The sequence below is a fragment of the Pelmatolapia mariae genome, linkage group LG2 (assembly GCF_036321145.2).
Source record: "Pelmatolapia mariae isolate MD_Pm_ZW linkage group LG2, Pm_UMD_F_2, whole genome shotgun sequence".
NCBI classification, from domain to species: domain Eukaryota; kingdom Metazoa; phylum Chordata; class Actinopteri; order Cichliformes; family Cichlidae; genus Pelmatolapia; species Pelmatolapia mariae.
Window position 1 is genome coordinate 23183432 of NC_086228.1, and position 27470 is coordinate 23210901.

The following is a 27470-nucleotide window of genomic DNA, read 5'->3' on the forward strand; positions in this document are numbered from 1 at the left end:
AATCCAGCATCTGTCCTTGCCAGCATCACAACAGGAGTTAGCTGGAGGAGGGAATCAAGTGCAGGAGATGCTCCCTTGCCAAAACGGATGGTTGAACAGTCACATGGGTGAATCATAGCTAGATAAGTCAGTCGAAGCCCTTGGGCAATATCCATCATGGTGGGACAGCTACGAGAAGATGGAAAGAAAATAAATGACTAAAACACTTTGATTTTCTTTCAGCTAATCTCCCCTTCAGCACCCTGAAAATGGGCTCCTGTCAAAGTGAAGAGGGACATCTGGTATCAAACATGGGATATGCAATATTAGTGGCTTCACCCATCTTCTAAAGTGATGGGTAAGCCACAGTACTGTACATACATGATATTTCCCAAATAAGCAAAATTGCACATTACGTAAAGTGACTTATAGAGCATGAGATTTACAGCTTACATACTACATGTTGGATGAACATAAGTATATCATTAACTGCTATTTCTATGGAACAGTGACCATGGTGCTCATTGAGATATGAAACCAACCAAGACATTTTTTAGCCGATTAATAGAGAGTAGCGCGTGTCTGAAAGAGGATATAGAGAACTCAAGGATGTATGTTGCAGAGTTTCTGAAAGTTTGTATAAATAGCTTCATGCTAATTATACCCCATCAAGTAGGAGCAGTCTTAGTCGCAGAATACTGTAAGTGAAGTGATGTTGTCCTACATAGTTTTTTCTCCAGTACGACACATCAAGGATGAGGATGGAGTATGATTAAAACCATCATCTCAGACACCAGCTGGCTTAAACTGTCTGCTTACTGATGGAGACACAAAGAAAAGCTCAGAGGCTGGCAGAGCACAAGGTCATGCTTCCTTCTTTTAAGTTGCTAACTTTAGACACATTTATTTTCTTGAAGGATGGGCTCTTTCTAAAAAAAGATGATGAAAGCAAAAACATTTCTATTGATTAAGCTAAAACTACACTTACACTTAATATTTTGTCGTGATTTATAAATTAAAAGATTAACTCTTACTTGAGATAAAAATGTTTTCTTGTCTTGTGTTTTTTAATAAGGAAGAACACTGATAATTGTCTGTATCTTTGTCATTTGTGGCAACTTGTCTCTGTTTTTATAAGTTTGCGTTTTATTTCGTAACTGTGTTTTGTGTTTATACGTCCCTCTTGTCTTTTGCTTCCTTCGCAGCTCTGTGTATACCATTTTCAATGTACACTCCCACCTTCTTTGCACTTTTTTTTCCAGAAGTTATTAAGGAACCCTTTTGTTTCACTATCTGTCAGTTTGCCTGCAAGGAGATTTTTAGCATTAATCAGGTCTCTGTCCTTAGAAAACCCCACTAACTGGCATCAAGAATAACTGAACATTATGCAATGAGGTCAAATGTGCAGTGCAGCGAACTGGATGTGAACAATATGAAGCTCAATTTAGTCTGGCCACACACTCTGGGTTTCTAATGCACCTGATACATGTCCTTAGGAAAGGTCTTGTTTTTTCATTTCCCTGGGGGGAAGCTATGGTGCAGTGACGTGTCGTGAAGCCTCATTAAGGTTCATAGACAGGAAAGATCAAAAGAATGGCTTTTGTCGTGTATACAGTAAGTGATGAGTGGTTGTACTGTATATGGCAACCCAATTATTATTAAAATTATGATAGTGTTTACAAAAGATCCGAATGTATGTGAACATGCCAGTGTGATTGCACAGTGTCAGATTAGGATGGATTTTTTCAGTTTACTTAAAAGCGTTAGGAGGAACAGATTGACTAAGCTGAAAATGACATGACAGGGGACATGAGTCAACTGATGGAAGTGGGTGGGTAAATAGGTCATGTTCCCTATCCAACACAGAGTCTCTCAGCTTTCAGTTCCATACCCCATTCCTGTTAGTGAAGTTAGCACATAGAAAAATCAATGTAAGCATAATGAAAATGAATGGCAGTGGGCTAGTGTTTGACATATACTGGTGGGAGGCGCTGTGCTCAGCTCATAGAGAACCCTACACAGATAGGAAAAGATGGAACAAAACAAAACACTAAAGCAGCAGTGGTGCTCTGTGGTCTGAAGCAGGCATATATTAAAGAACAGAATTAGATTTGGAGAATCATACTTAAGTCTTCAGACAAGATTTTTTACATTACATGCTTAGTGGTCAAGTAAGGAGTTTTTAGCAACCTTTAAACCTGAACAAAAGTGTCAAAATAAAGCAGATTTAAGAGTGATAGCATGGTTTTTTTGTAAGTGTGAATTGTTCTAAAGAATCAGAAAAAGTGTGTTAAATAATAAAGGACAAACTTATGTGTGCTAAAGCTACACTAATATCTAGCTGTTCCCAATTTTTCCCAAAGTATTGTTTTCTAAGAACTATGAATTAGACTATTTCCCCGCACCACTATACGTATGTTGCATAACTGTAGGTAAAACTCGCTGAGACACTGACATTTGATAGTCAAGAATCAGCTGCTTTTGTAGCAATGACATGCTGGCCTGACTTCACTCAACATGCTCTTATATTGATAAGAAGTCTCTTAGTACTGCTGAATCATATTTGTAGCACAGACCATGGGGAAAAGGCCACTGGAGAATCTCAGCATGACCTGCGATATGCACCATCATCCTGGGTCAATGTGTGTGTTTGCAACTGAGGAGATAACATCAGGAGATTATAACATATTAACCAACGCTTTGGCAGTCGTAGCACAAGATTAGGGAAGGGATGTTTTGTTGGACTGGCCTGATGTGGTGATGGTTTATGTGTGATGTTCAGTACTGCTGATGGACTACCTCACTGTCTATGTGATTGCTACCCATTACATCATTCTGTGGCCTGTGACATCCTACTCACACACATCAACAGGGACAAGCAAAGAGTACACTCATCGTACCTACTATTCATCATACACTGAAGAAGCACTCATGTTATTACAATACACGAGCGGTGCCTCTCAGTTGATTTGGCTGCAAACAGTGCCCACTTGCTCACAAAAAAACTACCCGATTGGATATTTATCAATGTACTACCAACCTGCGTTAATGCAAACAGTTACAGCTTTTGCTACTCCTGTTCAGATACAGAAAAAACAGACGGTGAGAGAGTGGTGAGGTCATGTCCCACTTCCTGCATTAACAAAAAGTAATGTAAGCTATTATTAGTGGAGGAGCACTGAATCTTTATTAACCTCATTCACATACGATGAATGACTAAGCCCTCTGCAAATAGTAAACAAAAGTGGATGGATTCTAGTTGAATAATGGAAGGTAAAACGGTACTAAGTTTTAACATTTCCTTCTTTCCTTTTTTGTAATTCTAAAAACTGGTACTGTACAAAACAATTGTAGAAACCCTGGGAGGCAGGTACTGTATGTGGTTCGGGGGGGGGGTAAGGCAAAATGCAGCTGGCGGGTCAATGAAGCAACAGCAGAATGCACTAAGGCTCGGAGAACGCTTTGGTGGGATATGGCAGAAGTCTGCACTGGGTTGCCTCAGCAAGACAAAGCATGGTTGACCAGTCTGTCTTCGATGTCTGCACATATGTATTTGCATGCACATCTGAATCCTGCATTATTTGATCAGCATTTGACAGCTGAGGTTAAGCACATCCAAAGAGATTCAACATCTCTGTGCTGCTGTTTATTCAGTCCAATGCACTGACCTGTCCCTCTTGGTGACTTACATGCCTACTGGAAAATTAGATTTCAGGCTTCAATAATGACTTCACAGCATACTGATGTAAGATACCTGACAGAGGTTATGTGCTTGTATGTAGGAGCAATGTGTGTGGGGGGAGGGGGGATGACAAGCTTGAATGACATAGGAGCACTACACTCTGCTGAAACATGTTGAAGGCTACTGGTTTGTATAGCAAGGCCTTCAAGTTACCTACATTTTTTAGTTTATTTTATAAAGACACACCACATAATTATGAAGCACTGAACATCTTAAAACTGAAGTAGCATGCAACCACTAAATCTATAGATATCTACAAGTCTAGGATACCAATGTGAACATCCAGTTTGATGCAGTGTCATGATTAAATCGATGATTTGACAATTTAAGCCTTTTTTTTTTAACTACAGCTGGTTCCTCAAAACTCTGGAGGAGATAGTCACGTCTACACTGTGCTGACTTGGAATTAAAATGTCAACTGTGGAATGCTCTAAACACTTTCCAGATATAAACTCCACTGAAAAGGAGGTAAACAAACAACCTGTCTCAGATTTGTGCAGCACCCCAAAATACAACAAAAGAAATTGTGAAATGGGGGTTGCATTAAATACTTAAGTCTCAGTTCCCTATAATCCCTTTTGATTAAATGTTCTTAAACGTCAGCTTACAGCACCAACTTTTCTGCAATATTTGGCAATATCACTACACATAGTACACCCTCTGTATGTGAAGGACTGCAAAACTTTTCTAGTCCTTAATCTGGTTTTGTCTGCCTCAACGGAATTGCCAAGTCATCTTAGGGGGATGGCAGGCAACATGATGGAAACAATTGGGTGTCTGTATGAATCTTACCCAACATTAGCCTTGGATGGCAAGCTGGCACATTACTTGGTACCCCTGAGAGTAAACACTCAAGGGTTTTACATAACCCCGCCAGCTCCCAAGATGACCCTCCAACCGTCTCTACTTGTCTATTGTTCTTTCAGTCTCAGCTGTTGCAATGTTTCAGCACTTATAGTGTAGTGCTTCTGCAGATTAGATTAGATCAGAAGGTCTTAAGAGCTTTTAATGTCTTTAATGGTAATTGCACTTTTTTTGACAGTCATCAGTTTGCCACAACTGATGATTTCTGATAAATATATTTTAAAATGATTTCACTCTGTAAATACCAATCAGATTCTTCAGAAAGAAAACGCATCCAACCTCAGTTTATTTAGTTACTATTCCGTATTCAGCTGAGTGTCTGAACTCAGCAGTAGAACCTGTCTATCACTAGACCTTTAAAACATATATGTTTATATGCATATTTTTTAAGCATATAAACATAATATTAAATAACATGCTTAAAAAATTGAAATCAAAGGTTAAAAGGGGTTGGAACAATCTGGACAATCTGGCACATTCAGTTAATGAGCAATTAAATCTGGAGGCAGGTTAATGCATGTTACTGTCACATGAGTACTGCAGCCTGGCATTCTTTCCGGTGATGGCATGGGGATATGCTCTGTTACCAAGAAAATAATGACATCCCACAGCATGGGTTCACCCTCAACACATCCGCTTTCTCTCCTTATCCCTCTCAAGCGATCATGGTGCAGATGTGAATTAAGTTGCGATTGTAGTACTAATGTACTCATGTTATGAGTATAATTTGTTTTTGTTCTGCAGTTACAACAGTAACTAACTATATATAAAACTACAGCTAACGTTTATAATTTACTGTATATAATTTCTACATACCAATAATAGAATGTAGAAAAACTTGCTGAAGCCAGAGTTAATGAGGGCTAAATAACACCACAGAAAATGATTGAACTTGTTACACTGTGGGTGCAAAAAGAAAAAAGAAAAAAGCTACAACTGTAGGTAAAAGGAGAAGGTTTAAACACTATTTTTTGTCTTTTGACTCACATCTAGGAGGATACGGGTAATTTAACTTTTGTTTTAGCTCTAAGAGTAAACACAAAAGAAAAAATGGACACAATAAGGACGGTTGGGCAGTCTCTACCAGTGAATGCCTGTGTTATGACTTGGCAAGGGGAACAAGCTGTTGAATAACTAGCAGTGCCATGCTGCAGTGCTGGCAGATGACCAATATAGTGTGCAGTGTATTAATTTTGACTGGTATTGTTTGAGGTTCTTATGTAGTGGGAGAAAAATTGTAAAATAAAAGAAAAAAAAAACACGATTTCCATCTAGGCTCCATTTAGAATATATGTATCGTCCATTTGAGTATTTTGCTTCACATTTTCAATGTGGGATTTAAATTTAGTCTCAGCTGCTATCAATAACAACAACGCTTTCAAAGATGCAAGGCTCTCAAACTATTATAGCTTATTTTCTCATAATTATCTAAAAACCAAAAAAAAGAAAAGGAAAATGAAAAAAATTTAAGGCGCATTAAGAAAATCGACCCCTACACTGTTTGTTTTGGCAAGAGCAACTTATTTTTTAATTTACAAATCACCAACTGCTAGTTTTTAAATATATATTATTAGCATAGCAAGGCATTGTAAACTGAAGAAACGGTGATCTGTATAAAGTGCAATGTTTACCAATACAAGAAGGAAGAGAATGAACTTGTGTCGTATATAGGCACAGTTTTTCAGTTGTAGTTGTAGATAAGGTCACAACAGCATCACAGAAGCAGCCTGTTATACTACTTAAAAACAGAATGCCGTGTTTTTGAACTGTTAATATATTACATCCACTGAACATCTTCTCCTTCTCTCCAATAAGTGACACTAATTTGTGTATATCTGTAATCTCCATCCTGGCAGCTGTCAGAAGCCAATTTGCTCGCTTCTCATTAACGTGGTGCTGACTCAGCAGCGTGCCTCATTGCCCCCATTAAATAGCTTAATGCTTGTTTACTCTGAGAAAGATGTACACACTGCTTGTGTCACAGTTACTTTAACGTGACTCCTCTAGTGTATGGTTTAGACTCAGATTGTAGTCAAACATGAACTTTAGTGAATAAAACAAAGTCCATTAATGACATAAGCTGGGATTTTAGTGTCAAGCTGGGTGAAGAAGCCAGGCAGTGATGGGAACTACTGACTTCATTAGACCGACTAATGTGTGCCGGGCAATAAACAGACGTGAGAAATTAAAATAGACCGTTTCTGCTGTCCTTGGACTGCATGAAATAAACAACTAGAATTTGCCAATTTATTACGATTTAGCATCTGTTATTTGCCAAACCTAGCTTTAATTTATACAATATGAAAAAAATCATATATTGACTAAAATAAAGCCTTTACTCACAAAAGTATGTTGCTCTTACCCACTTTTTCTTCTAGTCTCTGTTGGAATTCTCTGCAATCAACAGGGAGCAGCTTTGCTGACATGCTACACATAATGTAAAATGTTTGATCTGATTTGTGCCCTATACTTATCGCATACTCTGTTTGATTTAGATCTAGCCTTAGACGATTCTAATTTATTTAATAGAGTTTCTGTTTGTAAGGGAGGTTGTGGTTGACATGCATCTCCTCCCGTTGCATGCACAGCACAAATTTTGATTAACTACATGACATGATGTATATTTAAACTGTGTACTGAACTGTATATCCACTCATGTCAAAGCAATTTACTGTATCTCTAAACAGAATGACCCCGGTTATTTGCTGTCTTATTTCACTCTGTGTGGATATTGCCATGAGGAGAGAAACTGAGGCGTGCAGGGGAGAGAGAAATGTTAATTAAATAGACAATGATGGAATGTAATAAGCCTGGCAACTTGACTTTTCTGCATTGGTCTCCTGAGTAATTTCTTGTTAATGTTGCAATGAACACCCGCTCCTGCTGATTGTTTATGCTTTCAGCTTAAGCTTCAAAGGTGCCAGAAACTAATGCTACATTAATATTTTTGCCAAAATCAGAGAAGCATTTCCATGAACATATGTACTATTTTTACGTATATGATTTTGAAAGCCATTTGGAGAGTAAACAGATAAATGTGATAATTTTATTTCTAGGTTTGTACGTCTGTAAGATTTAAGTCTAAGGCCATGGTTCTCAGCCAAAAAAGGCGTGAAGTATCAACTATGGGTTAGGGATGAGTTGCTGCCCCCAATGGAGGAATTTAAGTATCTCTGGGTCTTGTTCATGTTTGAGGGTCACATGTAGATTGGTGTGGCATCACTGTACCAGTCTGCTGTAGTGAAGATAGGGCTGAGTGTGAAACATAGGCTGTTAATTTACCAGTCAATCTATACCAGCATATGTGGTTGAAACCCCAATGACACCTCCCTGGATTCATAGACAGACGTATGTCACTTTTTTTATCCACGTAGACTGAAAGTTTTATTAAACTTATAAAGTGAGAAGCATTCATCAGATAATTGCAAAGAGAAAAATAATTGCATTTGTCCTGGATAACGTAGAAATTTATTCTAAGGCAAAAATTTTCTCTTACTAGAAAGTTTAACTATAATATTTAGGTGATGCTGAAGCCCTCAAACTGACATTGAAAGCACACTTAGTTTCTGGGAAAAAACTTTGGTTTTGACTTCTCCTCGTATACCAGAGGTGATGTGGAGGTTTTGTCTAAGCAGCCAGAATGAGAAGTACTACTGTACTTAGTAGAATTTTTAAGTATCTGTACTTTACTTGAGTATATTTTTTTCTGGCAACTTTTTACTTTTACTACCTACATTTTAAAACAAATATCTGTACTTTCTACTCCTTACATTTTCAAAACAGGCTCGTTGCTTTTGGTTGAACAGCATCATTTATAGCGTTATACTCGGAAGTTAAAATGGGCAGGAAGGAGTAGAGGTGCCCATAAGCTGTGTTTGCGGTAGCTAGCTCTACAGAAGGAGAGGAAGTATCAAGGGAGCAACGTTTTTTCAAGTGTCAGGTAATTTTATATTCAACATTTCTATCAGCTCAACAAACATCAGCAAACACACAAGATTTTTGTGCAGTTTGTCACACAGTGTGTTGCTAGCTAAAGGTCCAGCTACTGTATTTTATAGGGAGAGAAAAGAAAGAGAACTTCACTCAGAGATGGAGAAAGATGCTGGGAGACAGACGGGACAGGAGAGGAAGAAGAGAGGTTTTATTTAAAGATAAGGATCACTCAGGGACACTTAATAAACTGCAAATTTAAAGCTTGCATGTAAAGTCATCATTTTGCTCAGATATTGGATCTATGTATGATGTGGTCTAATATATTATATATTTTCATTTTGTGATACATCCTTCAAAACAAACTAAGTATATTAACTTTGTGTTTTTTAAATGTTGCATGAAAATTTGTGCAGAATAAACAGGTTTGCTTGCTTTAAAGCACTGTGTGTGACTGGTGCACAGTGGCTGCAGTGCTCAGAGTCACATTTAGGTTATATCAAGTGTAGCGGAGATAAATTTGCATTTAAGATGATGATGCTTAGATTCATCCACTGAATTCCAACTTTATACCAACTGTATATGGTCTAGTATAAAGATAGTATAAAGAGCATACTGTCAGTGTAGAGGATGCAAATCAGCCATGATGGCACTGAAACATCTGCGTACATCTTATTAAATTCAGTTGTGTAAATCCACAAAGAGCAGCAGTTCAGCTGATCACAGCCTGTGCACTAAGAAAATCTACTGAGGCTCACATTAGAAATGACTGTGAATTGTAATTCTTTTCCCTATGCTGAGCCACTACACAGATCTTAGCATTCCCCCAATCTGCTGACACCCTGGCTGTTCTCATTTTACTGTTTAGGTGTGGAGGCAAAAGAAAATAGTTTTGTTTTTTTAATTATCTGTGACCTACATAACAGATTAGAATCCGAATTTAGATTAGAATAATATTTGTATTCTCATACACTAATAATATTTTATTATTACATTAATATAGCACAAGGTTCAGGTACCTTTGTACAAAAATGGTTAGTAAGAGCTACTTTCTTACTTTGAATACATTTCAGAGCTGGTACTGTTTCACTTTTACTTGAGTAAAGAAGTTTCCTCTATTACTGGAGTATATTTTAACAATAGTATCTGTACTTCTAGTTAAGAAAAGAAAGTCTGTACTTTTGCCACCTCTGTAAGTGGCAATACCTATCATTCTGAATCAGAATCAGAGAAACATTATTAATCCCAGAGGGAAATACTGAATACTGCAGCGAGGACTCATACCCTCAGTGCTAGCATAAATTGTACACAACTGTTATGATAGCACTGTTTGCGTGCAACACAAGGCATGAAGTGGGTGGCTTGACTCTCTCATGAGGGCCCATTATACCCACCGTGACGGTGGCATATGCCAAAAGTGACATCACATATGCTGGTGCAAGCTCTGCTTAGATGTCATTTCGGCTGGTCATGAACCTCTCAATTTTTGTAACATTGTGCATATGACACAGCTAGCTTGATGACCACAATCATGTAAGTTTTTAAAAATAAAATTCTAATAATATCAATGCAGAATCTCATAAATGTTCAGATTATACAGAGGGAAATCCTACTGCAAGTAGAAAAGATAAGATGAAGAGGAGAAAGCTTCACTCCATGATGTGTTCGTTTCCTTCTTTTCACGTCTTTTATTGGTATACCACTGCTGATGTAGAGGTTTGGTCTTATTGCCTATCATTTGGGAGAAAACTGTAACAACTCTGGTGTACCCTCGATACCATTATAATTCATGACGGGGCTGTGGTGATGTCATATTTAGTTCATGACACAACCAGACCCTATTAGGCCCCATTACAGAGAGGGCAAGGAGCTTGGTTTAGAGTAGAGCCACTGCTCCTCCACATCAAAACGAGCAAATTAAGGTGATTGGAGCGTCTTACTAAATGCGTTTAAGGCATGTCCTACCAGTAGGAGGCCTCTGCATAACAACTCTTGAGTGGCTTTAATTTGCACTCTGATCAAAATGACTAAGAAATTTAAGTTTGTATAGCAGTTGTACTTACATCTGGATAAGGCTAAAAGCACATAAGAGAAACATAAGACTAAAAGCACACAGTAGGACTTTCATAAAATTCAAAATACACATTTCTCCTCTTACATATGATCAGAGAGGTTAGGTAAATGCAGAAGAGCATGCAGTGCTGATATGACACTGACGCTTTTCTGCTACCCTGCGCTCTCCAGGTACCAAATCACATTATCATACACATGATTTATTCATGCATAGTCTATTTATGCATCAACTTGGAATTATTGCCTTTATGCGGAAAGACAGACTGCAAAGGACAGAGAGAAAATTAGACAAGCTGCTACTGTGGAATGAGTGCATCTAATGGTTGTATGTTTGGTCTCGTTGATATTGCAGTAATGTGCAGGCCGCAGTGGGATCCCCCAAAAGACTGTGCTATTATCAGCAGCAAAAGTAACCCCCTGAAATGTAATTGCAACTTTGTGGTGATTCACCATCATGCATAAGTGGGAAATAAATGGTGCTACTACTTACTCCTCTGGCATTTCTGTTTTCATTTCCTTGGCAGCAGATTAAATATTTGTCAGTACAGTAGAAACACATTAGGTAGTAGCATAAATGTTGCACAGGTCCTGGTTCCCAATGTGTCAGCATTACAAGTTCAGCGACAGCTGTGATTGGTTCAAGATATCAAGCTGTTGTGAAAAGAATGAAAATAAAAGGCCTAACGGGATGGAAATCTGCGACTACAAAGAGGCAGTTACTCTTTGTATCCAGCATGGCTGGATCAGCTTTTACAGAATGGCACCAGTGGCAGCCTTGCTTTCTGTGTAAGGTTCTTTTTGGGTGACTCTGTGCCCATTATAATTAAAAAAGAAACAATTTGCACAAACACAAAGAGAAAATCCTAGAAAAATTGAATTTTCTTACGTAATTCTTTGGCTAAAAGTTGTGTATAAGTATAAGTCTATAAGCTGACAATGACTAAGCTTTTCCAGAGAACAAGGACTGTGGATATTGTCCCTCATCACTTCGTCTAAAAAATGATTTAGAAGGACTCTCCCAATAGCCAGAATTTAAAAACGTTATTCATCTATACCATAACTTATTCAAGTTCCTCATGTGCATTTGAATGTGAATGTGTGTGACACCTAAAATGTCCATGTGTGTGAGAGACAGAAAAAGAGAACAAGAGACAGGGATACATATGGTAAGACAAGTTTGTGAAATGGGTATCTCAAAAGTGACAGCATGTGACATTTCTTTCTGCAACACAGTCACATTTCTACGTCAGTTAGCATTTTAAAACTCCTGCAATTTAAAGTCAGCCAATGTGAAAGAGCATCTTGTGTCTGAAATGGACAGGAAAGCATAATTCAGCTGGAAATACTTCTACGGCTTATTAAGTATGTCACACGCAAATACTATATATATGATTTAAGCACTTTACTTCCCAGATTGCCTTAGAAAGTTGTCTGTCTGTGTATATATCATATAGCCTCAAACTATAAAGACAAAGTCTTGCAGTACTTTGAATTATGGATGGATATTTACACAGATCTGCTCCTCAGGCACCATCTTTTGTTTCTACTGTGGAGACACAGAACAGAGCTAAAGAGAAAAACAGAAGCAGAAAACAATGATTTGAGTATAAAGAGAAAAAGATGGTTACACAGACTGAGTCAAGGAGAGTTTGGATAATACAGAGAACAAACCCTTTGACAGCAGGCGACACACACAGGCCTGAGAATGTCACGCATGTCTCTGGACATGTAAAGCTAATATACTGGTCCCACTTCAGCCACTTCAGTGTAGTTCTGGGATATGCGTCAGAGGAATTGGATTGACTTTCTTAAAGCCTAGGTCTTAATGGATCTTGCTGTTCATACTTCTTCAAAGCAAGTGTCACTGTCCACAGTTCAACAATAGCACATCTACTCCTGCTGGCACAAAAGAAGTCTTGTTTTTACTACTTATTGTGATAGTTTTTATTTACTGTCACTGATGTAGTTTAACCATAGAGGGAAAAATGTAACAAACTGCAACAGCCTGGGCTGCAGTCCACTGTGACTTACAAAGTCTGTTAGACACAGAGCTAAGTATTCTAGAAGCTAGAGTCCATGAAAATCATTAATAAGCAACACAAAGCAGTTGAAATGTTGTTGCCATGGTAACAGTGTGACGGGACTGACTTTCTTGCCCAGATTTCTCAGAACGCATAAACTTACATTAAATGCCGCCTTTTCAATGAATGTAAAAGCTAATTTGTTGCCATTCTACCAAAAAATATAAAATATTTTTGTTTTGTTTGTTAACATGGGGGTTTGTGCTTTTGCAAAGATTTTCAGGAGACAATTACATATTGTTTATAATCTGTGTATCTGTCTACACAGCCTGTTCCATAGATCAGTTTAATAACACAGTTTCCATTCACATCATGCATCAGCATAAATGACGTCCTCATGAACAGCTTACGTAAGAGCTGTAGTCTCCCCTCCTTCCTTTGTAAATTCAGTCACGTCCAACTGGAGCTGCAGACAAACTGAATAATACATCTGTAATTCTCCAGCCAGACCTCTGTTAGTATACCACTACTTTATCTCTCTCACCCTCACTTTCTTTCCTCACAAGGATAAGAACGTGTGTGCAAGTCCTTCAGTGAGTAAAGAGAACGTTATCAACAGGTCAACTAATATGACAGGTCCAGAAACTCTGTGCCAAACATGACATTTAAATACAGCAGAATATAGACCAGCACACTGTAGAAAACATGTGTGAGAGAGTTCATCTCTTACCGATCACGACGTCTGTAAAGGAAAGCAATTTCTACAATCGTAATACCATACAGAAGGTTGAATGATAAATGAGGTAGCCAAAGAACCTGAATGCCAGACAGAGCAAGGTGCAGTAACATGCTAGGAGCAGAAAGGTTTTGTTTTGTTTTATTTTGTTTTTTATTTTTCTTATACATGGACTTCTCTTAACAAATTCTGCGTACTTGTACTATATGCAGGTATATTTTCTCCCCATAGCTGCATACAGCAAGTATTGAAGCAGGAAAATGAAACATGGAGGAAATGTAAAATAAAATAATGTTAGGCAGGGAGAGAAGGAAGGAAGCAATGGTAGGCTGCAAAAACCAAGACCACTGAACCACAGGCAGAAGCATAGGAAACACGGGAAGGAAGGAGAGGAAGGAGGGGTTTGCTGACTTGACAGTCTGTGGATGAGTAGATCATTCTTTAGTCATGGATATGAAACATAATCTTCACAGCCTTGTGTTGTTTTTTTTGTTTTGTTTTGCTTTATTGGGCCAGTTTAAGTGGAAGCACATACTGAAATTGCCTAGTCATTGAACTCATTAGGGCAGCAGCTGCCTCCATCTATAACCCCTTTTCTTTTTGCACTTTGTTTTGGTCTGTGCATGGGCCTCAGGGTGGCAATGACCGAGTTAATGGTTTGGGGTAGGGAGGGGTGGACAGGAGCTACAGATGCTATGCTCCTCAGTCCAACATAACGGGTATGCAGGCAGACACACATACGCTCACACGAACACGCACTAAACTGGACGAGGCCCAGGGAGAGACGCCGTCCTACAAGTTCTCTGCTAGCAAATATCCCTTCAGCACTGGGTCGTCTAATATGCCCAACACGCACACTTGCACGCACGCCTTCGTGCACAAACACACACATGCAGAAGCACACCAGATGCTCTCTAAAAATGGAAGAGAAATTTTAAAAAAAACTTCGTTTGGAGGGACAGAATATGAAGAGGGGGTGAGATGAGAGTGGCCAAAGGAAGTGAGGAGCATCAGCAAATCAAAACAAGGAGGGGTGCAAACAAACCTTCGGGTTCTGTGCTCTCTTTGTGGACGACTTGCTTCAGTGGGCAGCAGAAGATTTCGTGACACTTAGCACGAAAGGGGGACCCTTTACTCCTTATATCCGCAGAGTGGATGGAATCCTGCCGTAACATAATGTACTCCTGGGTACCTGGGGCAGCGTCATCCTGGACTGCGGTGTGCCATAACAGAATGAACTGGGGTTAGAAACCACATAAAAACAAAAGAAAACAACAACAACAGCAAAAACACAAGCAAATAAAAAGGCATTAGCAACAGCAACAGCATTAAATAACAGTACTAAAATGCATACCGACAGACAGAGCAGGGAGAGAGAGTACAGGAGGATAAAAGAGAATAAGAAAGAAATAGACAGGCTCAGATAAAGAACACTAAGATCACAAAAATAACTCAAATAAGAGACAGACAAATAAACAACAGTGGGGGTTGTGTTATATATATCCTTAGTCTCTGAAAAGGAAAAGTGTTAAAATAACACAAAGAAAAGATAAGGGGACCAAGAACAGTTCAATGTTCAAACTCAGTGTTATGGCAGGTTTTTAGCAGGCACTGGACCAGCACTTAAATGAGGTGATTGTGGGGTTGGCAGAAGAATATTAAGTTGTGGGCAAGCCAAAGCAGGCAAACGTGCAGTCTGCTACAGTATATATGAAGCAAGCATCCCAGAATCTTAAGACCCCTTTCTGACAACATATCCACCCCATTTATTTTGAGTAGGCAAGCAAATGCAAGGCCATGCACAACCCCCCAGATCACACTGGGTGGCCACATTTGCTTTCATGAAATCATGCTTGGGACAAGTGACATTAAGGAGAGTTTTTATAACTTGACTCTGCACGTCTCTATAGGATTTCTGGGGTCTTGTGAAGATCCTTGTGTTTCTGATTCGGTCTGGACTGGACCTAATGCATCCATCCTCTTTCAGGCACAATGCATGGGCTTTAATCATTGACCTATTTTCTCTCTGTTGATGGATTAGCTACAAGCAAACCAGTCCAAATAAATTGTATCTTTTTATCCTAATGGATTTCAGTGTCATGCCTCTCTCTGACACACTTATTATTAAATGAAAATGACAAAAGAGAAGGCCATTAATCATCTGCCTCCACTGAACCACAAATATGAGTAATACCCTGTTCATCTATGACATGTGTGACCAACATAATTATCTTCCATTTTCAGTTTTGCAGAAAAATGACATTATGAATAATTCCAAGGTTTTACATATAATTCATGACTCATTTTCCCTCACATTCAACTGATGATCTGATATTAAATCTTTTTTTATTGCATGTAAACTTCAGTCAGCCTCATCCAGAGGGCTAATCCATGAATTGATAAATACAAACTCAGATGCACAAACACGTACACAGACCCTCAGCACACATTGATGTTGATGCACTGTACTTTAACACCTAGTATGTCAAGGTACATACACACATGCGCACACACACACACACACACACACACACACACACACACACACACACACACACACACACACACACACACACACACACACACACACATACATCTTAAAAAAAATCTTGTAGTCTTGTTTTGACTGTTTAATATTATACCTGTCATTTATTGACCTTGATATGTTGTAACCATATGGAGGAAATCCTGACAGAGCAGTCTGCAATCCACTGTTACTTCCAAACTCTAAGATTAAAAAACAAACCGTATGACAAAGTATATAAGCAGCACATGGCCTTACTTAATGTTTTCAACTAGTCTTTAAGATGACCTATAAGTTACTGCACACTGTGTTGTAGAGATGAAATGTTCTTCATCTAGTCTATGTGCTGCACACCAGCAACAAATCAGCAATCCCAAACATATAGCTAGACTAAAAAAGGAAAAGGAGTCAGAGCCCTGAACGTCATAGACGTCTGTGGTTACAAGAATCAACACGAGGCCCCCAATGCCCTTAAAGCCAAAGAAAGCTGTTGCAAGTTCTTTATGATGCTGAAGAACAACCAGCCTTCCAAGTAAAAACTATGCAGATGTACATGGACTTTACTACTTTAAAGATCATGGGTGGTTCCATGAAATATTAATTTGAGTTTATTCTCACTCACTCATTCTTTTAACTCATATTTTTATACTTTGTTTGAAGTCACTTGGAAAAGAAAAGCTAAATATAAGCTAGATTTTTTTTTTAATATCCTAAAGCATCTTCACTTTTAGTCACTGAAATGTTTTCAAAGTGCTGTATTGTTATTAATGTACTCATAAATTGTTTGACTTTTCTGAACTGTTGATTATGGTAGGGTTGAATGGAAACAGTGGATTCTGTATAGGAGCAATATGTCTATCAGCAAATGGCACTCAGTGTGTGGTTATAGTTCAAAAATCCAACTTATGACTATGATTAAGATTGTTGTTTTTAATGTTAATAATTATAATTGTTATTATTAAAATTATATATTTATATATATATATATATTATATCATTGTAACAGAGGAATTATCACTTGATAATAGTTACACCCAGACTCCAATCATAGTGGAAAAAACACTGCGGGTGTGAGAAATCAGGTAGGAAATAATTAAAGACCAGCTTATTAGACTAAATAAACAACCTTTTAGCAAGACCAGAGTCCTAAAAATGATCATAAACTGTAAAGTTACTACAGAACAGCCCTTGCTTGGCACAGTATGTGTCTCCTCACATATTTAATAGATAGACGCAGAGCATGTATTCAATTTTCCACACCTGGAACAATCAGTTATCACATAAATTGTGTCCTGCACAACTCAGCAGCATGTTTGCTCCTCTTTGATGCTCTCAGATAACCTTTCTCCAGTAGTTCAACTCAGCAAAAAATATATTTATATACAACTTTTCATATAAATAAGTAGCTCAGACTGATTCAAGTAGCAATACAAAACAATGCCAGAAAGGAGTCAGTCAAGAGAATATTCAAATATTCGCTCCAACTTTTAGCAGTTTTCTGTATGTTTAAAGTCTTAATATGTTTTCTTAAATCGTGTTACAAGATAATAGTGTTCCAGCTCTTAATTTTGAAGGTGGCAATTCTTATTGTTTCCTTTTAAAAATGTGCTAAACATTTAATCTTTGACAGTTTAGCACACAGACACTTTCACTATAGAAGCAACTCTTCTTTGAAACATATGTTTAAATATGATATTTTACAATCAGTATAGATTATTCAGCATTAACAGTATTTTCACACATGTAGAACCTAACCATGCCGTATGAGTTAAAATCACCATAACAAATCATGGCTTGTAATTCATGCTGATAATAAACCAGATGGTCCCTCTTTTCTTTACACGAATTTACTCAAACAATTTCTTCTTCTTTTTTTTTTTCATTTTTGAACCACGGGTCAGTTTTCATTTGTGGATGCGGTGTGATTCTTCCAAGTATACCTAAGAAGTGATTTCAAATATAGAATTGCATTTGTTGTTAATGCAATACCACCAGAGGGCCCAGAGATTAGTCATGGATTTTGAATGTGTCCCTTGTGTACCAGACTGTTTGAATCTTTAATTATAGTATGGGTTGTAGATGCAAAGTCTTTAGCTTCTTTGCAGTTTATACTAAGAAATCTTATAAGATATATGTTCTATAAAAACTTTGGATATTATTGGAAGGAAAGGTTTTCTGTTTCTCTTCCTTTGGCAGAAGAGTGGATGTTAGACAAAGTGTTCCACTGACTGTTCAGCAAAGTGGTGGAGCAGGTGGTCCAGGTTACCCATTTATTATCAATAGCTATTTGCCGTAGTTCAGTCAGCTGGGTGACCTCTGTGTCAGCTGATGGGGGAATCCAAAGAGTGTATTGATTCAAACTGAATTCAAATTGTAATGAGAGACAAAATTCCCTCTGTAAGTATACTGTATACATATCAGAGTTAGCAGTTCAATACTGAGGCCACAGAAACTCCGTCGGAGTATCAAATGTGTTCAGTCATAGTAACATGCCAGTTTAATTAAGGGGAAAGTGGTGACACCAGTTTTTTTTTTTTTTTTACCCCATCTCATCTTTTTAAAAACTTGTTTCCCACATCAAATTCAAAGTGCGCATACACATAGATTTTCCCAGTTTTAGCATTTTACATGTTGTTTTTGTACTATTGTTTTTGTTTAGTACAGCTGCATAAGGGCTCAATTAACTTCCGCATCCAAATGCTGAAGTTTGATTACTGGAATTTAACCCCATACTTTATTCCTGAGACAAAGAGTCCAGCTACTGCATTTGATCAATTGTGATTCAGCTAAGGTAAGGTAATGCCTAATTCCTTCAAACTGCACATAGTAATGTACAAAATCTAAACTACCCTATTAAAACAACTGATGTCCCATGTTTGCTTTGTATTCTTCACAAGAAAACTAAACATAGACTCTTTCGCCATTATTATAATTATTCCAAAGCTCGATAGAGTTAAGCTGTAAACCACTTACTACATATTTAATCCTTTATATCATTTTTACTAAATATACCTTTCTGAGGTCACTGCTGATGTAGAAAATGGGAACGGGTGTAAAAGACAGGGAGAAAAGACTCTTGAGAACTACAACAAATGTCTAATTACAGCCAGCAATTATTAATGAGCCAGCTAACTGTTGGCTCATTAGAGGTAATAAAAAAGAGTGACGGTGGGGCTAAGAGGACGACTGCAAAGGAGGGGGTAGGCACTATGTTTTACAGCTTTCATCCTCTCCCCGGCCTTGATGAAGAACGCATATTTGGGAATGAAGGAAGCATGATGGATGATACAGCGAGGCTTGGTACCTCACTCTCCATCAGGACAGCCACTCACAGACAGAGTGAAATGTCAGCCAGGTTCGTGATAGTCCGTGATCTATAGACACCAGTGCTGCCGCACTGGACCTTCAGCAAACTGCAATAGATATTCCTGCCCCTCTGACAGGAATAAATCTAACAGTAAGGAGAAATACTTACAAATAAAGTGCAGGGCAGTGCAGGATATATCTTGCTTTGGTTAGTTGAACATCTATTTAACACCCCCTACCATTAGGTCATGTGTGCAACAGTACAGTAGATGTGCTGTGTATTTATAGTATGTAGAATAAAGTAAGTAAGGCACAATAACAATGTTGTGCTCATTTTCATATTTGGGTTTATCTATGTTACTGTGGGACAAATGAGCAGGCTTAATATGAACAGGTATTATTGTTCACATGCTCAAAATTCCATCTGCCATGTTCAAATGAGGTTCAAGGACAACCAACTGATGTAGTGTCAGATCTAGAGAAATGGTTTTGACTTCCATAGGTGCACTGGTAATTTGCACCAGTTACTCAAGTCATGGCTTATATCCATCACGAAGGCGACGCACATGCATCACGTGCTTGACAAATAGCATATTCACTAAATTAGAATCAAAATTAAGCACAGAAAACGGGTCTGTAGCCTGAGGTTTGTGTTTCAAAAATAGCCTGGCCTCAATGTAGTTTTACAAGAAGCAGAATCTAGCACATTGTCTTCTGGGATGCTTTTGGTTCAGCGTGGCTCAATCTCAAGAAAGAATAGTTTTATTTTGGTTGTAAGTCACCTTGCAGGCAGCAGAGAAAGTAAGTCGAGTTGAACTGGAGGTTTTCTTTGAAACGCAGAATGAGCTTGCATTTTTATTCCTGCTCTATCATGCCTCTGAACTGTCACACTCACTTTTTCTTTGTCTCTTTTTCTTTTGTTTCTTTTTTTTACATAACCAGCAACTTTATGGAGTGGTATGATAGTCTTAAATATCATAAGCTCATCTAATAGATAACTTGAGCACTGAAAATTCTAATTACTATGAATCTGAACCAGCCAGAAAAACACTAGCAGCTTTATTTTTTTTATCTTTCTATATCTATAATAAACCCTAACCAAGGTTTCTGCATTGCTTAGCCTTCATTATGTCTAATAGCTGTTATATTTTATAGATGAATTAAACTTTTAAATTGTGGCTTTAGCGTCTGGAGAATTGTAAAATGTTGTGTATGTTTTCAGATAATTTGTCATGCTCCAGTAGTATTATAGTATATTAAAACTTATGTCAGAATCCAATTCCATTAGTAGAAAGAAAGCACGACCCATAAAGGACCACAGAGCAATTACTCAAATGCAACATGATATGGCCATATCTCCAGTCATGCTCCCCCAGCAAAAGCAATCCATTTACACCAATATGTACCATGTATAGAAGCTATGAGTCTGCCTCAAAGGGGCGGCAGACATCGTGTCCTATTTATTCATCTAGAAATGAGTAGGTGTTGAAATATTGTGTCTTTTCTCAAACAATAAGCTTCAAAACAATGTGGAAAAAACAGGAAGTGTTGGTCCACTGAACTAAGGCACAACAGAACAAGGAATTTAAGATTTTCTCATGAGGAGAAAAAAGTATGGCCAAAGGAGGACAATGAGTAGAAGCTTCTAACCAACTCTTCTAGTATGAGCCCAATCGACCGTGTGTGTGTGTGTGTGTGTGTGTGTGTGTGTGTGTGTGTGTGTGTGTGTGTGTGTGTGTGTGTGTGTGTGTGTGTGTGTGTGTGTACGGGTTCGTACTATCCTGGTGGGGACCAAAATCTGACTTTTACTATCCTGGTGGGGACTTTCTGCACCGTGGGGACCAAAATCCAGGTCCCCTTGGGGTTGAAAGCAATTTTCACACTCAAAATGCGGTTTTACTGTCAGGGTTACAATTAGGTTATGGTTAGGTTTAGGGTAAGGGTTAGGGTTAGGCATTCATTTTTAATGGTTAGGGTTAGGGTAAGGGGCTAGGGAAAGCATTATGTCAATGGGATGTCCCCACGAAGATAGCAAACCAGACATGTGTGTGTGTGTGTGTGTGACCATAAGCACAATGGTCAATTAACATCTTCAAGAGACTATGTTGCCTGTACAACAAGCACATTGTGTGATATAAAGGATTTCTAACATTTTGTCATGTGACCTACGGAAATGTTTTAGCAACTATTCAACTTATCACACATAGAAGGTCTACAACTGAAGTGAGTTACTTGAGTTACTTTTGGTGGCTTCAATAGGTTAATAAAAAGAAAAGGCTTTTTAAAACTGCTGTAGTAACATGCAGAACACTTGTTTCTCTTCTTCTAAAATTGCATCAGTGGTCTTAGAACATAATTTGTGACCCCTGTTGAGGTGCCTTAGCAAGTTACTGTAGGAATTACTGTGGTAGAGCACTATCAGAAGTTCTCATAGGATTTTCTGCTTGCAAATTGGTGAAATAAAGGTGTATTTCTGAACAGCGTGACATTGAAAATAATAGGGTTCAGTATAACAGACTTCCAATGTAGGGATCCCTTAATAATAAGAAGTATAGATGTTATCATTTATATTTAGAAATGTAAATATTGGTATATGTAATGCTAGACAGTATAATATACATAATAGGACCATAACCAATAGCACCAGTAGTTATCCCGCTGGCACTCAAACAGTGCAGTATTGCACCTACCATAATACTACCTACTACGCAAGTGAATAAGGAAGAATAAGAATAACTAGCTAACAAGCCTGTTAGTTTAAAAGCATGTGACCGCTACTGTTGTGTAAAATAACATCAAAGGGGACGACAGCTGAGTCTTAGACATTCTACCCGCATCCACACCAAGTTAACTCTGCAGTGTTAGAGGTCAATCTTAATTCCACTGTCCAAAAAAACACAGAGAACACACACTGAATAAAGTAAAAGACAATGTTTAGTGTTTTGTCTTTTTCTATACTCATACAAACTGCAATGATACTGTTATTGTGAATTATTTTAAATGGCACTGAGACAATACTACTAAAATATTAACATTATACAGGACAGTGTCCATATCTAGAGATTTATACCTTAAAATGTTAAACCTTTATAACCTTTATGCCTATTTATACCTTTACTTCTATATTTGGATGTTAAAAAAAACATAAAGTCTCCACCTAATTTTTTTTTCTTTTTTTTGGGGGGGGGGGGGGGGGGGGTGACAGAGTTTTTGTCAAAGAAAAAAATAATGGATATTTATGAGAAGTCTAGAAAGATCATTGTAAACCTAAGTGCTTGGTCATTCTTAACCTTACTATAAAACATGCCCCAAGAGTAATTTTTTACATGTAATTTCACCTTTTTTGACACTTTTTTTCACCTTTTGCTCTAATGTGCTACTTCGCTTGCACATTAGAGCATTCAATGAAAAAAAAACACACACAGACATCCTGTGAGATTTGTCAAATATTACACAGGGAAAAAAAATCATACATCCATTTATTTGTTTAGTCAATGGATGGCATTAGCAGAAGACTAAAATGTTGATGAAGGACAATTTTACTGCAAACGAGAAAGTAAGCATGTATGCACGCAAGCATTTATAGACGCACAGATGAACATGTAAAATTTTTCATCTCCCTCCCCGTCATGCATTCAAATATTTCTGGGTTCAAACATGCACTCATGCTGAGAGAGATTAATGTTAAAGATCCATTTCACCGCAATTAACAGCTGACGAGAGCAAACTGGATCATAAAGTCTATACTACTGCCTGCTGATCATTAGGCCTTTGACTGCGGGATGACTGAAACATTGTGGGAGGTGGTTCAAGGGTAATAGGATCAACAAAGCCTGAGAGGTAAGTGACTCCAAGTAGCTTATGATATATCTCATGTCAAATCCACTTCAAAGTCGCATACGATTTATACTTTCTTTTCACATCAACCCCACGCTCGCTGTAGAACATTACGAATAACGTTACACTGATGGAAAGAACATGTAGCTTGTCCATCACACTATATGGCTTGCCAGTGTTTAAAAGCATATACTTTGATGTGCATTCATCTTCCGACGAGGATTTTAATAGGAAACATCTGTCTTTTAAGCATAAGACGATTAGCACAGTGTCAACTATCTCCTCCAAATGCCCTTGGATTTGAAGAGATTAACAAGGCATTGACATGGTAAGAGTGGATATTAAAACATAAAATACATAAAATCTTCATAATCAATTCTGGAAAAACAGACAGTCAATCTTGTTGCAAGATTTTAAAAAATTAAAAATTAAATGTTTTGGTTACATTTTTGATGACATTAAGCTGCCTGTGAAGCTTGTAATTGATTAATTTTGTGGAAGTGGCCGATTGCAGCCTTTTTGTTTTATTAACCAGTTCAGAATGTGATATAATAAAATTACTCCTTAGCCTAAAAAAGAAATTCAAACAGTTGCTGCTTTCAAATGACATGGCAAGTTCATTAAAGCACTGCAGAAGTCTGTAGCAGCTGTTTGACTGCTCTTGGCTCCAAGCGGAGCATTTGTTGCTTTTTGATGAAAAAACATGTGATATAGCTATGAATGGGTGAACAGAAAGATGCCACTCGTGTTAATGGATTGATGCACTTAATTAAAGTGGGCAATTGCTCTTCAAAAGCACACTGGACCATGTGGTGCACAGAGAGCAAAGGGAGAGAAAAATAAGTAGCATGTAAAACACTTAAAAGTTTGCAAAAGCCACAAATGTGTCCTTGAGAGGTCCAGTGGTATTTGTGGCCTTAGATGCTCAATACAAAAAAGGAGAAATTGCTTGCTGCCAACAGAGCACTGTCATCTAGTGAGTTGGATAGAAGGAGGTAATCTCAGTGTGAGACCTGCAGCTGAGTGCAAGAGAAAGAGCAAATCCATGCTGTTGGCCCATGAAGCCAAGTATCATTGTCTGGAGCATAGTAGTTATAGATCTCCTGTAGTCAGTCAGTTTAATCTGACGAGAAAACAATAATTAAAAAATTCAAAAGCTGTAAACTAGCATCAGTATTTGACATAATCAATTATTTAAACCCACTAAATTTGTCATTTCTTGTTGTCCAATAGTATTATATAATGGCATGCAGTGCACCTGCCTTCTAAGTAGCAGTGGCAGCAGTCATCCAGTAACTAACTGCACTAACTAATGTCTGAGTTCATGGTTGACTATGTGCAAATGGCAATCTCACATTCTATATTACACATTACTTTAAGTTAGTATGAGGTCATCGGGTCTTGGGTTAGTGTTAAGTAAACTCTAGCTCAAACTACATAGAGGTAAAGAGCAAAGTAGACTAAGTGCTGAGCGGTTCAAACACTATATGACTAAATTCAAAGTAAAAATTTGAGAAGTTGTGTAACTGGATGTGAGTACCATATAATCATATCACCACTAAGCCTTCACAGGTTGCGACAAGACTCTTTATTAATTACTGCACTGAAATAGTCCTTGATCCAAGCCTTTCCGCCAAGAACACAGTCTCTGGCAGAGCAAATATGGAGGGCAGCATCTTCCTGTGCCTTCTGCCAACCAGATCAGATCCCAGATGGGCATCAAAACCTATCGTACTTTAGTTTATTAATGCACATTTACAGCCTTCACTGTTGTTAGAGGAGGAAAGGTAGCAGAGGGAGAGGGGGCGGAGAAGGAAAGTGGAGGAGTAAAGCCATTTGCACAGTTTTAAAGAACAAGAGTAAGAGGTGGAGAAGAGAAAATCAGGGTGACCTTATTAGTGTGAGTCTATTTACTGAATTTCCGCAGCAAACATGCTGAAGAGTCTTCAAGTCTTTTATGACAGATTAGTATTTTTAAAAAATAACAGCTCCAGGGATGGAAATGAGAAATGTTAGATTTAAAGTTGAAGTGGTCAAGAAAAATGCCTCTCTCCATATCGCTTTGCAGAGATTTGGAAGAGAAAGAAGTCACTGAATACTTTATAGGACCTATATTTTTTTAAAGACTAAAACTATGTAAATATTAACAATAAACTATAACAATAAAAAACTCAACAAACTTAGATAAATATTTTAATTTGTGTTTATTAATTTAAAAATAAAGTACTGTTAAATTATCACAGCTGTGGCAACCAAACACTTTAATTAACAAACACCTCAGACACTACAAAATTAAATGTTAAAAGAGTAGCGAAACACACTTGTTTTACAGGGTTTTTTGTTCGTTTTTTGTTGGGGGGGGGTTTCCAGCCAAGTGTTGTTCACTCTGCAAGAGTGAACATTACAAAAAAATTACAGAAAATGTGTTTTTGTTAACCTCATTGTATTGTGACTGTGTTGTTAAGAGCTGCAGTAAACACTGTTCCATATGTCTTCTTTGATTAATATGCTCTATAAAAGTCCTGTAGTGTGTGTTAATAATGTGTGGGTATTGAGGGGGAGTTTATGAGGAAATGAAACTCAAATAAAAAGTTATGAGCCTCTGGTGAGACCTGGAGATTTCTACTGCAATCCATGGTTTTTAAAGCTACGTCTGGTATTATTCCCTGTAGGAGCTTTAATTATATATTCACGATAGTTTTTTAAGTGAACATGCTGTAGATATGAATATGAAGGATAAATAAAACTGGGTAAAATTTGGAGAACATGTGAAGCGGGACAACTTCTACCAAATTAATTTTTTTTTAAAGCACAGGGATCAGTTAATAACTTCTTTTAGGACAATATCAGGTAATATAGCTAACCCTTTCTGCTATATTAACATGTAATTAACATACTGTCAAATTCTAAATTGACCCAGGAGTCCCAGCTTGCTTGCCCTTGATGTAGGATTACATAAAGGATCCAAAATCCAGACATTCAGAGAGAAGAGATTTAGGAACAGCTAATCCCAAAATCTGAATCATGAAATATATGTGATTGATTTTTGGTGCCTCTGATTCCTCATGGTGTATTTTGGAAGGTTCAGAGGTAGTTGTTTAACTTGTATCATTAAAAAAAAGATATTTGTTATGTTTTATGAAAAAAACTAAAGCAGTAGACTGCCAAAAAAGGGCAAAGACAAAGTTCTGTCTCAACTGTCTGATGAACTGAACTGGAAGAAATCAGGTTATTCCAGAACAGTATGGTGCAAGAGTAACAAGAGTCCTTAAATAAGGGAAATTTGATCTTCTATTGGCTTGTATGCTTTGCATTAGTATTTACTCAGTGTCAGTAATTTTCAGATATTTGATATTGTTTTACCCCTAACACTGATCAGCAAAACCATTTTCTATTTTATTTATTTTTTTGATGAAGATGGTAATTTTTTCAAAATTTATTGTAATATAGAAAATAGATAAAGACAACCCAGTAATACAGTTATGCTTACCAAGATGGTAAATGTAAAAGGTAAATGTAGAGAATATAATGTACCACTTTGGAAAGTTTCTCCTAGAAATTAGATTATGTATTTGCAGATCCATTAATTTCTTCTCATTATATTATTAGAATATGAATTGAACTACATATTCCAGTTCTTGTCATGTGACAATTGACAAATCCTGTTCATTCGCAGCTGTTACACACCCTCAACATTTCCTACTACATAAGCCAACATCACAGCTGCTGAACCATCATGTGCTCAACACACTCTCCCAAACACACCCAGCTACATTCTCAAATGTTCAACCAGTAGAAAATGGCACATGGGGACATTTAAAAGTGGTGTTGGTAGCAGTCATCAGTCATAGTATTGCCAAAATAGTTCATATGATGTTCAGCATCACCCAGATGCCATATTCACACAGAAAAAGCATGTTTCTTTTCTGGTGCTTTGCTCCTGTATAACAGTGTCTGCATTTGTGAAATCACAATAATTTGAATTTTTGTCTGTTGTTTTGACACTTTAATAACCGTTTAAAGTAAAACACAGATCCACCTTTTTTTTCTCTTTTCATCTGTTTTATACCAAGTCTCAGTCCCCAGCATAATACGTCAGTGGGAAATGGTGACTGGCTCACTTTGTCTCCCTGTCTAAATCCTACACAACCTCTGAAGATGGTCTGCCAGCACAGTGGAAAAAAACCTACCTCTTCTGAGGCCTCTGTCACTTTGAAGAAATCAAACTGGAGCTGTAGCACGTAACACCCACGTCACAGCACGACAGCGCCGACAACAATTTCATTCCGGCTGTTTATGGTGAGCTCATTGTCTCTGGTCATCTTGGCTCTCGTGTTTCTCACAGCTGACTGACTCAAATGTGATTGTGTACGTTGAACAAGCCTGCATACTGCAGTTTGCATGGGAGGGAGTATCTGGGAAGTCCATCTGCCCAAAGGGCCTAGGGGCATGTGAAGA

The 27470-nt window shown here is 37.8% G+C and overlaps 1 protein-coding gene across 2 annotated transcripts in view; it reads right to left on the reverse strand.

The window, feature by feature from the left end:
• The window catches only part of fgf13a (fibroblast growth factor 13a), a 91754-nt gene that overhangs the window by 34147 nt on the left and 30137 nt on the right, over nucleotides 1–27470 (reverse strand). Inside the window, exon 3 of one of the 2 annotated variants that reach the window (XM_063495051.1) lies at nucleotides 14391–14558. The exons of the other annotated variant lie outside the window; for it this stretch is intronic. Within the exon in view, the coding sequence (XP_063351121.1) occupies nucleotides 14391–14558 (168 nt within the window). The remainder of the gene's footprint in view (nucleotides 1–14390; nucleotides 14559–27470) is intronic. 2 annotated transcript variants of the gene reach the window in all.